The sequence below is a fragment of the Schistocerca nitens genome, chromosome 6 (assembly GCF_023898315.1).
Source record: "Schistocerca nitens isolate TAMUIC-IGC-003100 chromosome 6, iqSchNite1.1, whole genome shotgun sequence".
Classification (NCBI taxonomy): Eukaryota; Metazoa; Arthropoda; class Insecta; order Orthoptera; family Acrididae; genus Schistocerca; species Schistocerca nitens.
Window position 1 is genome coordinate 301,892,960 of NC_064619.1, and position 14,872 is coordinate 301,907,831.

Genomic DNA, 14,872 nt, shown 5'->3' on the forward strand with positions numbered 1-14,872 from the left:
ACTTGAAAATGAATTCTGTTTTAAGATAAAGTGCTATCACCTTTAACAATTGTTTAATGCACTATGTCCTTTCAAAACATTTACTCTATGGTTCTCAGTGGTGAGAGTAGTCATGGTGGGAGAGGGAATCAGTAGGTTGATACTCTTAAATGCACTTTCATGGGGGCATTTCCTTCATATGCATTCAAATAAAATAATAAAATGTAGGAGAATAAAGGAGTGCATAACAATAATGATAGAAGAATAATTATTACTATCCTTCAAATGTTTGTTGCAAAATGATAATTCTTTATTTTCTACTTTTTGAAGATTGATATTAGAATATGGCTGTGTAAAGATACAGGTTAATTCTTACACAAAATAGCAACCAGCCACTTTAAATAATGTTATTTATTAAACATATGTACCTCTTTTAGGAATTTATACCAAAAAGGCCAACATCGGATGGATGTTTACAGTTATAATTTCATTTAGCATTTGTTCAGTATAAGCTAAATTAAATTATAAATGTGATCACTCTGATGTTGAACCTGTTGGATAAAAATCAGTAACAGTACAATCTGTTTTGGATAAATGGCAATATTAACAGTCGCTGGCTGCAGTTTTTTACTTTCTCTAAGAGCTAACTTGTATCTTTACTTACTACTAAATAGTCTTTCCTAGTGTAACTCCAATTTCTGCACTTTTGTGCCCACACTATTATTTGTGTTTGTCTGCAGCACAGAAACAAACATAAAAAGATACCACCAACCACTTATATACAGGCTCATACCCTTCTCTAGTTATTTGTGTAGTAGTCTCCTCTACTCCAAAGTATCTATTTGCGCAATGAATACTGCATTGTACCAACTCACCGAAGAGTTGAAACACTGAGTGTTAAATAACGACATAAACAAAACAGAACTTTGCTAGCTTTTGGATAAGTTCTTCTTCAAAACTATAGATTGCATATACACCTGTACCTGCAAGACTATGTTGTCCTACTACACTGACTGTATGAGTGTGTGTTTGTGTGTGTAGGTGGGTAGGTAGTTAGGACGGGGAGGGGGAGGGGGGCCACATGCATGCATGCGCGTACGTGGGTCTGAAGAAGGATTTGTCACAAAGCTAGCAAACCTGTCAGTTGTCTTTATGTGGTTACAGATGACTCTGTTTGCTGAGTTGTTACATTTGCTCCTTCCATTATTTATATTCGACCAAGGACCACCATTACCACATTTATACATTTAATGTCATCCACACATTACTGGATTTCTGCAACAAGCAATAACTAACCATACAACTGAAATACAATCTGCAATCTACAGCGATGTCAATACTAAACAGTTCCTTATTTCAACTTTTTCATTTCCCTTGTTCTTAATCACTTCATGGCATCCCTCCTCTCCCCTTCCTCTCACAACACTTCAACCAACCCTTCTCTGACACTAAAAGAAAAAGCTTATAATAAAAGCTAATAAGAAGTAGCACCCTTTTTTCACATCTCTAATCATATGACGTAAAAAAGAAGAATTGACTCTGAAACACAACAAATGTAGATAGAAGTGTCCGCTTGGATAGTTAGCAAAACTATTGGACTGAAAATAATAAGAAATAGATTTTTTAAGAGCAAGGTGTGACAAAATGGTCAGTATTGTTTGTTTGCAAATGTTGCATCAGACTAGAGAATTGCCCTTCCATGCCCAGTGTAGCACAGTACAACTAAGTAAGAACCACCATCACAATTATTACACCTTGCAGCTATGCCCAAAACATAACAACTACAAGAGGACAACAGAAATTTTACTTCAGCAGGTCCGCTACATGTCACATATTGCACAAAAATATCAGTTTCTCTTAATATCCTAAGGAGAGTTTGGTAGCTGGTCCAAACTTAGTACACTCTGTGCTGATTTTAATGCACAACCTGAAGGAGGACAGTGAATCATAGCTTTAGAAGCTATGGAAAGTTCACACTAAATAAAGTAAAGCATCCATGCCTTGTTTAGAAGTTCCCGAAGACGTTGACTACGTTCCAGTTTCAGTTTCTCACGTTTTTCTTCGGCCTGTGCCTGTTTTGCTTGGAAGCGACGCAAAGTTTCAGGAACAGTGCGACGACGTGATGGAGATGACAGTTTCTGGTGAAGCTCAAGAGCTCGTCCAGGGTGCCTTGCAACAAGTTCTTGCAGCTGCTCTAACGCATCCATTCGTTCAGACCAAGACATTCCTAAATCAGGTAAAAAATTAATACTGTTATAAAAAGTAATAACAACACTGTATTTCAATTGTGAATTTTCCATATACTACAAAAAATATCTGGACAAAGACTATATCAGGCTACTATGTTGGTCACATTTCACTGTGTGTAGGGTTATGAGTAACACAAGACAGTTCATTACTAATCTATTGTTGTATGTGTACTCTGTGTGTTGACTATTTACATGACAGTAAAATACATGCACACAGTGTTTACTGTTGCATAATATAACTGAAAACACCACAGCTGAACTTGCACATGAGATTCTGAATAAAAATGAAAACTTCTTTGAACTCTCCTATTTCTTCTACAGTATTATTATTTCTTTCCTTTCTCAGACGTTATGTCTGGTTAAAATTGGAAAGTGACGCAGACCTTGATCAAGCGTCACTTCCTTTTAACTGTATGGTATATGTTACATTGCATTTAGGAACTTTCGGGTAATTGAACATGTATCAATAATTACAGATTTCTGTAGTTGTATATATACGTTTGGATGTAGCTGTATTGCGTTGATGTACTGGTGGATATTGTGGGGTATGACTCCTGTAGTTGATAGTACAATTGGTATAATGTCAACTTTATTGTGATGCCACATGTCCTTGACTTCCTCAGCCAGTTGGATGTATTTTTCAATTTTTTCTCCTGTTTTCTTCTGTATATTTGTAGTATTGGGTATGGATATTTCGATTAGTTGTGTTAATTTCTTCTTTTTATTGGTGAGTATGATGTCAGGTTTGTTATGTGGTGGTGTTTTATCTGTTATAATGATTATGTTCCAGTCTAATTTGTATTCATCATTCTCCAGTACATTTTGTGGTGCATACTTGTATGTGGGAACGTGTTGTTTTATTAGTTTATGTTCTATGGCGAGTTGTTGATGTATTATTTTTGCTACATTGTCATGTCTTCTGGGGTATTCTGTATTTGCTAGTATTGTACATCCGCTTGTGATGTGATCTACTGTTTCTATTTGTTGTTTGCAAAGTCTGCATTTATCTGTTGTGGTATTGGGATCTTTAATAATATGCTTGCTGTAATACCTGGTGTTTATTGTTTGACCCTGTATTGCAATCATGAATCCTTCCGTCTCACTGTATATATTGCCTTTTCTTAGCCAAGTGTTGGATGCATCTTTATTATTATTATTATTATTATTATTATTATTATTATTGGGAAGCACAAATAGCTTTTGAATTAGTATGAATATCATGTCAAAAGTCACGCAATATTATGACCAGACAGACGGAACACCGATTAAATACAATGATGATGGGAGAAAAAAGCTGACTAATCAGAATGTCAAATTGAGACCATTTACAGGCAGTCTCCAAATTCTGTTTCCATTATTGACAAAGTTGATGATGCTTCTTATTTAACACAATCCTTTTTAATGCTATGAAGGCAAATTGGTTAATGCGATTTTTTTAACTGTATCTGTGTGGATCTTTCATTTTGATGTTTTATTTGGTTATTCTGTGTTTGGATAAAGTATGAGAAAACGATGAAAAGTTAGGCTGGCAGTGAAAGACTGTTGTTTATGTAAAATACGCACTTAGTTGTTTTGACCCCACATCTCTTAAGTAAATGTACTTTTTCCAAGTTATTTCAGTGAGTAGATTCCATCCCTGAAGTAACATTCTGTTCCCTGAAGTAACATTCTGTAAGTTTGCAAAACACTCATTAATTGCTGCTGTAATTTTTTATTTGGGCACAGTATACTCAGTCATAAATTTCTTGAGATGTATGTAGGTGGAAGTGAGAAAATGCCAAATTCAGTGAAAAGGATGACTCATACTTCAAATTTTTCAGCTTCCCCATTGCCAAAGCATCTTTGTGGGCAAATAAATGGGAAAATGAATTACCTTGTTGAAAGGTACTACTTTGCTTTTGCCATCTAGGCCTATTCTCATACCTTTTTCATCCATTGCATCTGGAATACTGGTACATGGCTCAACATAAGCGGTCACCTGGTTGGCTATCAACTGGAAACTTCTTGTGGCGTACATGGCCACAAATATTTTGCAGGAGGGAACATTACAATTTTCACAAATCATCATCTCCTCACGGGCACTATTCACAATCCTGCTGTTGACCTTCCCCACACAGGTTTGGCATATGGATCCCATCCATCAGTACACAACAGACATCCAGAAAATGTGGTGGCTGATTGTCTGTCACATGTCAGTGCTATCTCATCTCCTATTAATTTCAATGAACTGGCCCACTTACAGGACAATGATGTCGAACTTCAGAACCCTGTCAGGCCTCTTCCACTTACCTACAGATAGTTTCTTGCAACCTACTGGGTTTGGTCAGGCCGTGATGGTGTGATATGTCCATGGACGTCACTCAACCTATCTTCCCAGCTGCTTTACTTCACCAAATTTTTGTTGCTTTGCATACTCTTTCGCACCCTGTTACTAAGGCTACTGGGTGACCCGCCATGGAACGCTTTGTGTGGCCATGCATGAAGAAGCACTGCCGTGTGTGGACTCATGCCTGCGTGCCATGTCAGCACAGAAAAATCAGCAGACATACGCAGCCACCCCCTGGCAAATCTGACATCCCATGATGCTGTTTCCGAGATGTGGACCTAGAACTCATTGCGCCGTCACCTGCATCTGATGGTTTAAGATATATCTTGTCCATCATTGATCGTGTTACAAGATGAGTGGAGGCGATCCCTCTTGCGGCCATTACGGTTGATTCTGTTGCTTGAGCATTTGTGTTTTCCTGGATAGCTAGATTCAGGTGCGCTACATCCATCACCATCAATCAGGGTAGGCAGTTCAAACCACTGTTATTTAACAAACTCTGCATGGTCTGTGGCATGGATAAATTTCACATTATAGCATACTACCTTCATAGTAATGGGCTTGTCAAGTGCTGGCACAGGACTCCAAAACCACCATCATGTGCCACAGTGTTGAGTGGCTTGAAGCCTTGTTCTGGGTTATGTTAGCAATCCACGTGATTGATAAGGCAGACCTCCAAGTGTCACTTGCTAAAGTCCTGTATGGTGAGAAATTAGTCCTCCCAGCTGTAATCATCAATTATCCTGCAACCATCGCCCTATCTGACCTCCCCACTTTTGTCGAGTGTGCCCAGTTGCACATAGCTGCTACCCGTATATCTTCTCCATGGCTAATACTATCGACATCCTCATGAACATCCGACTCGAAAGTTTCACTTCAGCAGGTTAAACAAGCTTGGAACACTGAGGAATTCATCCCACAACCTCTCGACTCGAGTTCTCCACAATCGGGCAATGGCCCCGAACCCGCACATACCACCCCTCTGCCTGTGCACCAACCAGAGTGCATTGAGCCTATAGCTGTCACTCAGTGGTAGTGTGTGATGCTCCCACTCCCTTGCCTCACTCAGACACTGTGTGGGACAATCCGCTGCCTCAGGCCCTGTAACTTAGGTACGAGGCACACACTGCCACAAAATACAGGGTGAACATTAATAAATTCGACAAACTGCAAGGACGGATTCCTAAAAGGTAATGAAGGAAAAATGGTCCTATGAATATGTGTGCAGAAATGGATGGTGTGTGTACAGTGACAACAATGACTGAATACAGAACAGAGCTGCATCGCATTCAAGTCGCAACAGATGTTTAAAGTGGCCTCCATGGGATACATTACATGTGTCTGCCATGCAGGATACACATAATCACACTTTGGCTTCCAGCATCTTGGCGGTCCACTTTCCTGGAGCTCGTGTTGAGGTCCGTCTCAATATCCCCCTGAACTTGGTCCTCCAAATCTGGTGTATGCACAGTTCACTGACTCCAAGCCCATTGTTCTGTCTGAAAGGACTCATGATCATACAAATGCACAAAAAGGGCTTGAAATGTTGTGTGATGTAGCTGTTGTCTGTGAGGGTACCTGTTTCAGTATAGTTGTGCTATCTTGTGACCATTTCCATCTGCTTGGTCATACACAAACGCCACCTCAGTTTGTTCCCAACATGAATACTGGACCGTTCTGCTGCTTACAGTATGCTGTATCAATCGTACAGGCTGCACCACACAAGGAACACACGGCACACAGTCAGAGGAACTTTCATTCTTCAGCACCTTCTACCATAGCAGTGATGCATTTCCAGACACATATTCAAAGGACCTTTGCTTCTCCATTTCCAGTCAGGAACCTATCCTTGGTTTGTCAGTTTTATTAATGTTCACCTTTTGTAATTACAAAACACACACTGCCATGTAAAATTGATAAGAAGCACTTCTGCAATGTAACATTGCTACAAAGCACCCTGTGCCACAAAACACTGGGAAAGAGCACCACCAGCCAGGCAACATCAGTATGCTGCACCCTTTGCTACACAACAGTGGTTCAAAGCACATTCTATCACAAAACATCCTTACAAAACACCCTCTGCCACATAAAATTGGTAAGAAGCACCCTTCAACAAGCAACAATGGTATGAAGCACACTCTGCATCATAACATCGCTACAAAACACCCTCTGCATTGTAACATTGCTGCGAAGTACCTTTTGCATCATAACATCACCATAGAGCACATTCTGCACCATAAAATCACTACAGAGCAACTTCTGCATCATAACACTGCTATGAAGCACACACTGCCACAAAAAATTGGCATGAAATCCCACATCACAAAGCACTGGTACAAAGTTTCCTCTGCACAAAACATTGGTACAAAGTACCCCCTGGCACAAATCAATGGTACTGAACTCTCTGTCATGAAACATCAGTACACATTCTACCATGCAATAATGGTACAAAGCGTAACACTGGAATAGAGCACCACAGCAGCAATAGGTGATGCAAGGTATCACGATTCCATGGAGCTCTGCTTTTCACCATGAGATGAAAAGGACATCAGTTTCACAGCAATAGGGGACTTTAATTAATCACAGCTTAACCAATTTGCTTGATACTTATAAATTATACATACAAACACTACTTGCAAATCAAAATCCATACAAGTCAACAAACAGAAAGAACCATGATGCGGGACATCAATTTATATGTGTACAGCTAGACAGAAGATAAAAGAAGACATATGACTGATGCAGATTGCCAGTTGGAAAAAAATTAAATAAATAAATAAAAAATTACACTTGATTCTAACATCTGCCTGTCATTCTAATTTAAAGTATACATATAAAAAAGGTGGATCAAAATGAAGAAACTGTATTAACATGGATGATATCTATAAGTGGGAATTTTTCATTTTTTTAAACAAAGTTTCACTCAAGTTCTGTCTTCCACTATCCATGCATTGTTGAATGTGACTTCAAAAATTCTGCATCACTTTAATGAGCACGTATTACGGAATAAGCCCAATTTTTCCCGTACTGCATTTCTTAGGGCTGGCAAAGGCCTCTGCTGATGTGAACACCTCAACCTTAAGGTGGCCCCACCGAAAAAAAATCGTAGTATGTAAGATCTGGTGATCATGCTGGCCAAGGGACATCACAATGTGAAGAATTTAAGTGTCTGGGAAACATCTGCCTTAATGCTTTGAGAAATATCTGTGAAGTGTGAGCAGTAGCTCTGTCTGCTAAAACCATAGCTGGTCAATCTGCAGCACACTGAATCCTGGCCCAAAAAAAGCGTTAATCATGTGAGTGTATCATTGAGAATTTACTGTCACACTAGTACCATCATCTTCAAAAAAGTAAGGAACAAGTATCCCGAATCTTCCAACTACACACTATACAGTAGCTTGGTCATTGTGTAGCGGTTTTTAATGAAGGGCATGGGGATTCTCTCCACTCCAGTATCAAAAATTTTGATGATGAATGCATCCTGGTAAGTAATAATGTGCTTCACCTCTGCAAAAGGTTAAAGCACGTTCAGGTATATTTTCAAGTATGTTTGCACATGATCACACGCCAAAGTCATGTTCATACAACTGTTGAATAACAACCATCTCGTATGAATGAAATTGCATGTCCTGTTGCAAAATCCAAAACCCACACTGATCAGATAACTGAAGAGTTCTAACAAGTTTTTGAGTAGATCTCTTTGGAGACTGCTAAAATAAAGCCTTATTGCATTATTGTTCTCTAGAATTTGAATGCTGTGTAGCTCTTCTCCTCTTTCTTTTAACCATGTCACCATTTTCTTTAAATCTTGATACCCACAAGCTAATGGTTTTCCAATCTGGAGCTGCCCCATATGTGGGAATCTGGAAGTGGGTCCAGAAAGCACATTGGGCAGTACCATCAGAACAACTTCTTACCAGAAATGATTCCATAGCACAAGGACATTCTTACCCATCCACTGCAAGGTTGGAATCTGTTACAAATCACAATTTCCACTAATTGAATGTCAGTTCTGTGTATTCAATGTCCTATTCAGTCCATCTTGTTGTTTTGATATTGTTATGTCGACCATAGCTGTGGCAATGCATTGAAACAAAACTTTCCATGCCGTAGATGTAATTCATGTTATCAGTTCCTTTATTTTGATCCATTTGTTTCTGTAAATTAGGGGGGATGTTTTGCTACACGCTTATGTCCTGAAGGCATGCAGATATAGAATTTCAATTTCTGCGCTTGTGCCCTATATCCAGTTATGTTCACTGAAGGCTAGGCACTATTTCAAAACTGGTTTTCTCTCTTAACTTTTCTGTGTTCTGGTCGGAAAGTTGAAGACATTGTCAATGGAATTTTTTTGGGGAGCAGGGGACGGGACGACGACAACTACAATGATGACGATGGCAACAGAACACAAATGACAGACAGTGGGTGAATGAGTCGGGGGTTGACAAATTTGTCAGATTCTCTGTACATATTTCTAATGATATCACAGAATTTTTGCTGTGAGATGTCATTACAGCCTTGAGATCAGCAGATTTAATCTCAAACTTGGTGGGTCCTTATTTTTGCCTAAATCTATCTCCTGTGGAGATGATATGGATAGAGGTATCAAACATCAGTCTTTGATCTGAATCCATGAGCTTAACATTTATGCTCGCTGCTGATTTCATGGCACATTTACAAGTGCACACAGATTTTCTAATACCCATATGTGGCGTATGGGTTGAGGGGTCTGACTTTGTGCCTGGTTTCTTTGGATTGTAGGGAACAAGGTTGACTCCACTGAAAGTAGCATATATACAGCCTGAGATCTTTCTTGCCTCAATGTAAGATGGCAGTCTTATGATCTGAACCTCCAGAACCTTCTGCCCTCGCAAGCTGACTGATCACTCTTTAACCGTATCAGTTGTTCACCTCCACTGACAAACTGATGAATTTGCCCACAAGCAGATAAATGCACCAGAAGAGCCTAAAAAAACTCTTCTACCAATAGCAAAGAATATTTTACTGATGTGGTAAACATAAGCTTACTGTATATATGCCTCTTTTAGCATGACAATGAAAAAGATGCATGCATGGGTCTTAAAAAAAAAAAAAAAAAAAAAAAAAAAAAAAAAAAAAAAAAAACTGATCAGCCAGAACATTATGACCACTGACCTAGTATGGATATAAACCCCTCCACATGATAGCAGCATCACCAATCAGACACACGCATGGTGCATGTAGCATCAGGGAGCATGCTGTACGTATGTAGAATGGGGAAGGTGTGCGCTCTCTCTGAGTTTGACTGAGGGCATATTGTGATGGCCCGGAAGCTCGGCACAAGCATTTCGGAAACTGTACAACATGTGGAGTGTTCAAGGAGTGTTGTTGTGTGGTGTGTGTATCTTCAACACAAGGTGAAGCTATGTCCAGGTTTTGTGGGGTCAGGTAGCCACATGTCATTACAGATGTCTGACGTCATAGGCTGGACAGACTGGTAAACTACTACTGAAATGGGCACTGGACATTGATGCAGTGACAAAGTATTGCATGATATGATGAATCCCAACACCTTTTTCATCACTCTGATGGGAGGGTACAAATCCGTCGTCTTCCAGGGGGAACAGCTCGTTGACACCTGTACTGCAGGACAGAGACAAGCAGCCCCATTATGCTCTGAGGAACATTCAAGAGGGTATCCATTGGTCCAATGGAGCTCATGCAAGGCACCCTGACGACCAAGGAGTATTGTACACTGGTTGCAGACTGCATATACCCCTTCATGATGATCATGTTTCCTGACAGCAGTGGCAGTTTTCAACAAGATAATGCGGCATGTCGCAAAGCAAGCTCCAGTTGATGTGCTGACCCGCAAACTCATCAGATCTGAATCCTATCCAACACATCTGGGATGCGATTGAATGTGGCGTCAGAGCTCATCGCTCCCTTCCTCATAATTTACAGGAATTAGGTGACGTGTGTGCAGATGTGGTGCCAACTCTGTCCAATGACATACGAAGGCCTCATTGCTTCCATGCTATGATGCATTGCTGCTGTTATCCATGCTAAAGGTGAACATACGGGCTATTAGGTAGGTGACTGTAAGTTCTGGCTGATCACTGTATGTACTATCTTGTGTAAAGATTCAAAGTTTCTCATGGTACTTTTAGTAACAGAAATTTGTAACAAATTTATTTACTGGCTGCTGATGCCAACAGATATGACTAAACTTATTCAACAAGTTATGAAAATGAAAATGAGTAGTTACCACACCTTCCAGTATATTTTCATATCTGGCTTCCAGTGACATGCTGTCAACTCCAATTTCTTCATCTATTCTACCATTTTCATCTTCGGGACAAGTTGTGGCCTCACCATCTGTTTCAGTTTCATCAGTCTCAGTATCTACCTGTTTAAATACAAATTTAAAGATAGAAATTCCCTTAACAAAAAATACAAAATTCACAGCAGAAAACATATGCAATTGAGGAATACACTACTACCTATTTCAAGGTGCAGCCAAAGCCCCCCCCCCACCCACACACACACACACACACACACACACACACACACACACACACACAGTATTATAGTCCCCCCTCCCGGCTACAAAATACTAACGCGAATTCTTTACAGATGAATGGAAAAACTGGTAGAAGCTGACCTCGGGGAAGATCAGTTTGGATTCCGTGGAAATGTTGGGGACACGTGAGGCAATACTAACTCTACGACTTATCTTAGAAGATAAAGGAAAGGCAAACCTACATTTCTAGCATTTGTAGACTTAGAGAAAGCTTTTGACAATGTTGACCGGAATACTCTCTTTCAAATTCTGAAGGTGGCAGGAGTCAAATACAGGGAGCGAAAGACTATTTACAATTTGTACAGAAACCAGATGGCAGTTATAAGAGTCGAGGGGCATGAGAGGGAAGCAGTGGTTGGGAAGGGAGTGAGACAGGGTTGTGGCCTCTCCCTGATGTTATTCAATCTGTATATTGAGCAAGCAGTGAAGGAAAGAAAAGAAAAATTTGGAGTAGGAATTAAAATCCATGGAGAAGAAATAAAAACTTTGGGTTTGCTGATGGCATTGTAATTCTGTCAGACATAGCAAAGGACTTGGAAGAGCAGTTGAGCGGAATGGACAGTGTCTGGAAAGGATGATGTAAGACGAACATCAACAAGAATAAAACGAGGATAATGGAATGTAGTTGAATTAAATCATGTGATGCGGAGGGAATTAGATTAGGAAATGAGATACTTAAAGCAGTAGATGGGTTTTGCTATTTGGGGAGCAAAATAACGGATGATAGTCGAAGTAGAGGGGATATAAAATGTAGACTGGTTACGGCAAGGAAAGTGTTTCTGAAGAAAAATTTGTTAATATCGAGTATAGATTTAAGTGTCAGGAAGCCCTTTCTGAAAGTATTTGTATGGACGATAAATCATGTAGACAAGAAGAGAATATAAGCTTTCGAAATGTGGTGCTACAGAAGTATGCTGAAGATTAGATGGGTAGATCACGTAACAAATGAGGAGATACTGAACAGAATTGAGGAGAAGAGGAATTTGTGGCATAACTTGACTAAAGAAGGGATCGGTTGATAGGACATATTCTGAGGCATCAAGGGATTAATAATTTAGTACTGGAGGGTAAAAATAGTAGAGCGAGACCAAGAGATGAAATATGCTAAACAGATTCAGAAGGATGTAGGTTGCAGTAGTTACTCAGAGATGAAGAACCCTGCATAGGATAGAGTAGCCTGGAGAGCTGCATCAAACCAGTCTCTGAACTGAAGACAACAACAACAACAACATAACGGAAGGATAGATGTGATGTTGCATGATTGATATGCATATAAACAAGATGGAAATCCTAACAAGCCTTTGGACAAACCCTTCTTCAGAGCTACAAAATTAACACACACACACACAGATACATCTGCACAATTACATTCTCCCAGGCAATTACATGGTACTGCCGCTGCAGTCTGACAAGCGTGAGGATGCTATAAGGTGGAGTGGCTGAGACTTGTAAGGAAGTAGGGAGTGGGAGGGAGGATGTAAGGGAAGGGTGACTGTTGGTCACAAGAGGGAGTGTTCACTCATGAGACTGCTACGGTGCAGGTGCAGATGGGGGAGTGGCAGGAGATGCACAATGATTTGGAGGAGTGGACTGGGGGACTAGAAGGAACAGAAGGAGAGGGAGACTACAGAAATGTGTTAAGTGTGTATAATGAGTGAAATTGGGAAGAGGTGTATGGCGAAAGGAGTGGATGTGGGTGTAGATGAAGGGTTACTACAACAAGTATTGTGTGTGTGTGTGTGTGTGTGTGTGTGTGTGTGTGTGTGTGTGTGTGTGTGTGTGCGCGCGCGCGTGCGTGCGTGCCTGTGCGTGCGCGCGCGCGTGTGCCTGTGCGTGCGCGTGAGGGAGGGATATCCAGAGACTATTGTTTGTGAAGCAGTCACTAAAGTCAAGCAAGTTCTGTTTGGCAACATTTTTCACCACTGGGAGGACACTGTTTTTAGGCACAGCCTGGCAGACACCCATTCATTCAGGTTGACAGCTGGTTAGTTGCAGGGTAAAGAAGAGAAACTGATTAAACTGGAAGTACAATTTGAAACTTCACAGCTCTGATACAGGTAATATATCACTCACTGATTGTATAAAAAAAGACAATGCAATTCAAAATAATATTAAATTCATAAGAAGAGAGGTCACTGCTTACGAAGTACTTACCTCCAAGAGCTGTTCACTCCTAATACTGCCAATGAAAAGTAGATATCTCCACTGGGGCCTATCAGCCAGAATTTTGAGTGACATGACACCCCTCCCCCCTGTCCCTCCCCAAACAAACTTCCACAACTATTTCAGTCCCTTCGTGAAAGGGAATACATGGTTCCAATACCTAGGAATACTACTACCAAGTTTCGGTGTTTTCACTGGCTATACTGAGAGTTGTGCCTTCTGAAGACAAGTAAATGGCAGCTGTTCTGTCTCTCTGTATAATATCTACTCTTTTAATGTTAGCCATTTCTACTAGTATAAACAAAACACAAAATCTCTTCAAAGAATAAGCAAAGAAAGAGTGCAAATAAATAATGAAATAGACATCAGCAGAATGTGGGAGCAGAGAATATATCATCCAGATTTCCTGATAGTGAAACTTCCTGGCAGATTAAAACTGTGTGCCAGACGGAGACTCGAACTCGGGATCTTTGCCTTTCGCGAGCAAGTGCTCTACCAAAGCTGTGAGGACGGGGCGTGAGTCGTGCTGTAGAGTGAAAATTTCATTCTAGAAACTTCCTGATAGTGAGCTAAAAGTAATACAAAATATATGATACTAAAGCCATCATTTTCACCTTTAGCATCTGGCAGCAAAAAAGAGAAAGTGAATGGAGTGGAAAGTATAAGGACCAAAAATCTAGTCAAAAGAGTTCACCTGCCCTTCTTCATACTCCCTCAGCAAAACTTCATGTGTACACCTCCTTTTTCAGACATATGTAACAACAGACAGCCTGAAAATATATATATAATTTAATTAATTCATTCAAAAGAAAATAAAAAAAAGGTAAAATTAATCATGATGTGAGAAAAGGCCGATTTATTTGTTGTGCGTCCTAATTTTTACATTTCACATTTTCATTTTAAACTGAAGAAAAATTTTCTGAACTGTGTAATTACTGGGACATTTGTTTGGAAGTTCCGTTTACCTTTTTTTGTATAAATCATACAGAAGTTAGTGGGAAGTCACATTTTTCTTGAAAGTTCTGGAATATTTAACTGGTGTACAATACATTTTATGTATGGAACCTAGCTGCCTTTTTTTTTTTTTTTTTTTTTTTTTTTGCAAACCCTAGTTTAATTCAGATAATGGTAGGGAGTCAGCAGTTCAGTTCAGTCAGCTAGACACAGTCATTTTTATTTAGTTGGTTGGTTGATTTAGCAGGAGGGGACTAAACAGCGAGGTCATCGGTCCCTTCGAACCATCGGTCCCATTGAATAAGGGAAGGATGGAGGAGGAATTCAGCCGTGCCCTTTCAAAGGAACTATCTTAGCATTTGCCTGAATCGATTTTAGGAAATTACGGAAAATCTAAATCAGGATGGCCGGTGCGGGTTTGAACTGTCATCCATCGAAATGCGAGTCCTGTGTGCTAACCACTGTGCCACCTTGCTTGATCATTTTCATTGGACATATCATATAAGATGGACTTGTAAAAAAATGTGATCTTTAATGCAAGGCAGGTCCAAATTGCAACTGTAATAGTATGCTAATTTGGGGGGGGGGGGGGGGGGGAACACTATTTATTTATAGTATTTATGTGGGAAGAACCTGCCC

At 40.0% G+C, this 14,872-nt stretch overlaps 1 protein-coding gene across 5 annotated transcripts in view; it reads right to left on the minus strand.

The window, feature by feature from the left end:
• Positions 1-14,872, minus strand: part of LOC126262573 (S phase cyclin A-associated protein in the endoplasmic reticulum) — a 620,393-nt gene that overhangs the window by 477,869 nt on the left and 127,652 nt on the right. For all 5 annotated transcript variants that reach the window (XM_049959285.1, XM_049959286.1, XM_049959289.1 and 2 more), the window contains 2 exons: positions 10,807-10,942; positions 1,980-2,206 (listed from right to left, as the gene is read on the minus strand). In XM_049959285.1, the coding sequence (XP_049815242.1) occupies positions 1,980-2,206; positions 10,807-10,942 (363 nt within the window). The remainder of the gene's footprint in view (positions 1-1,979; positions 2,207-10,806; positions 10,943-14,872) is intronic.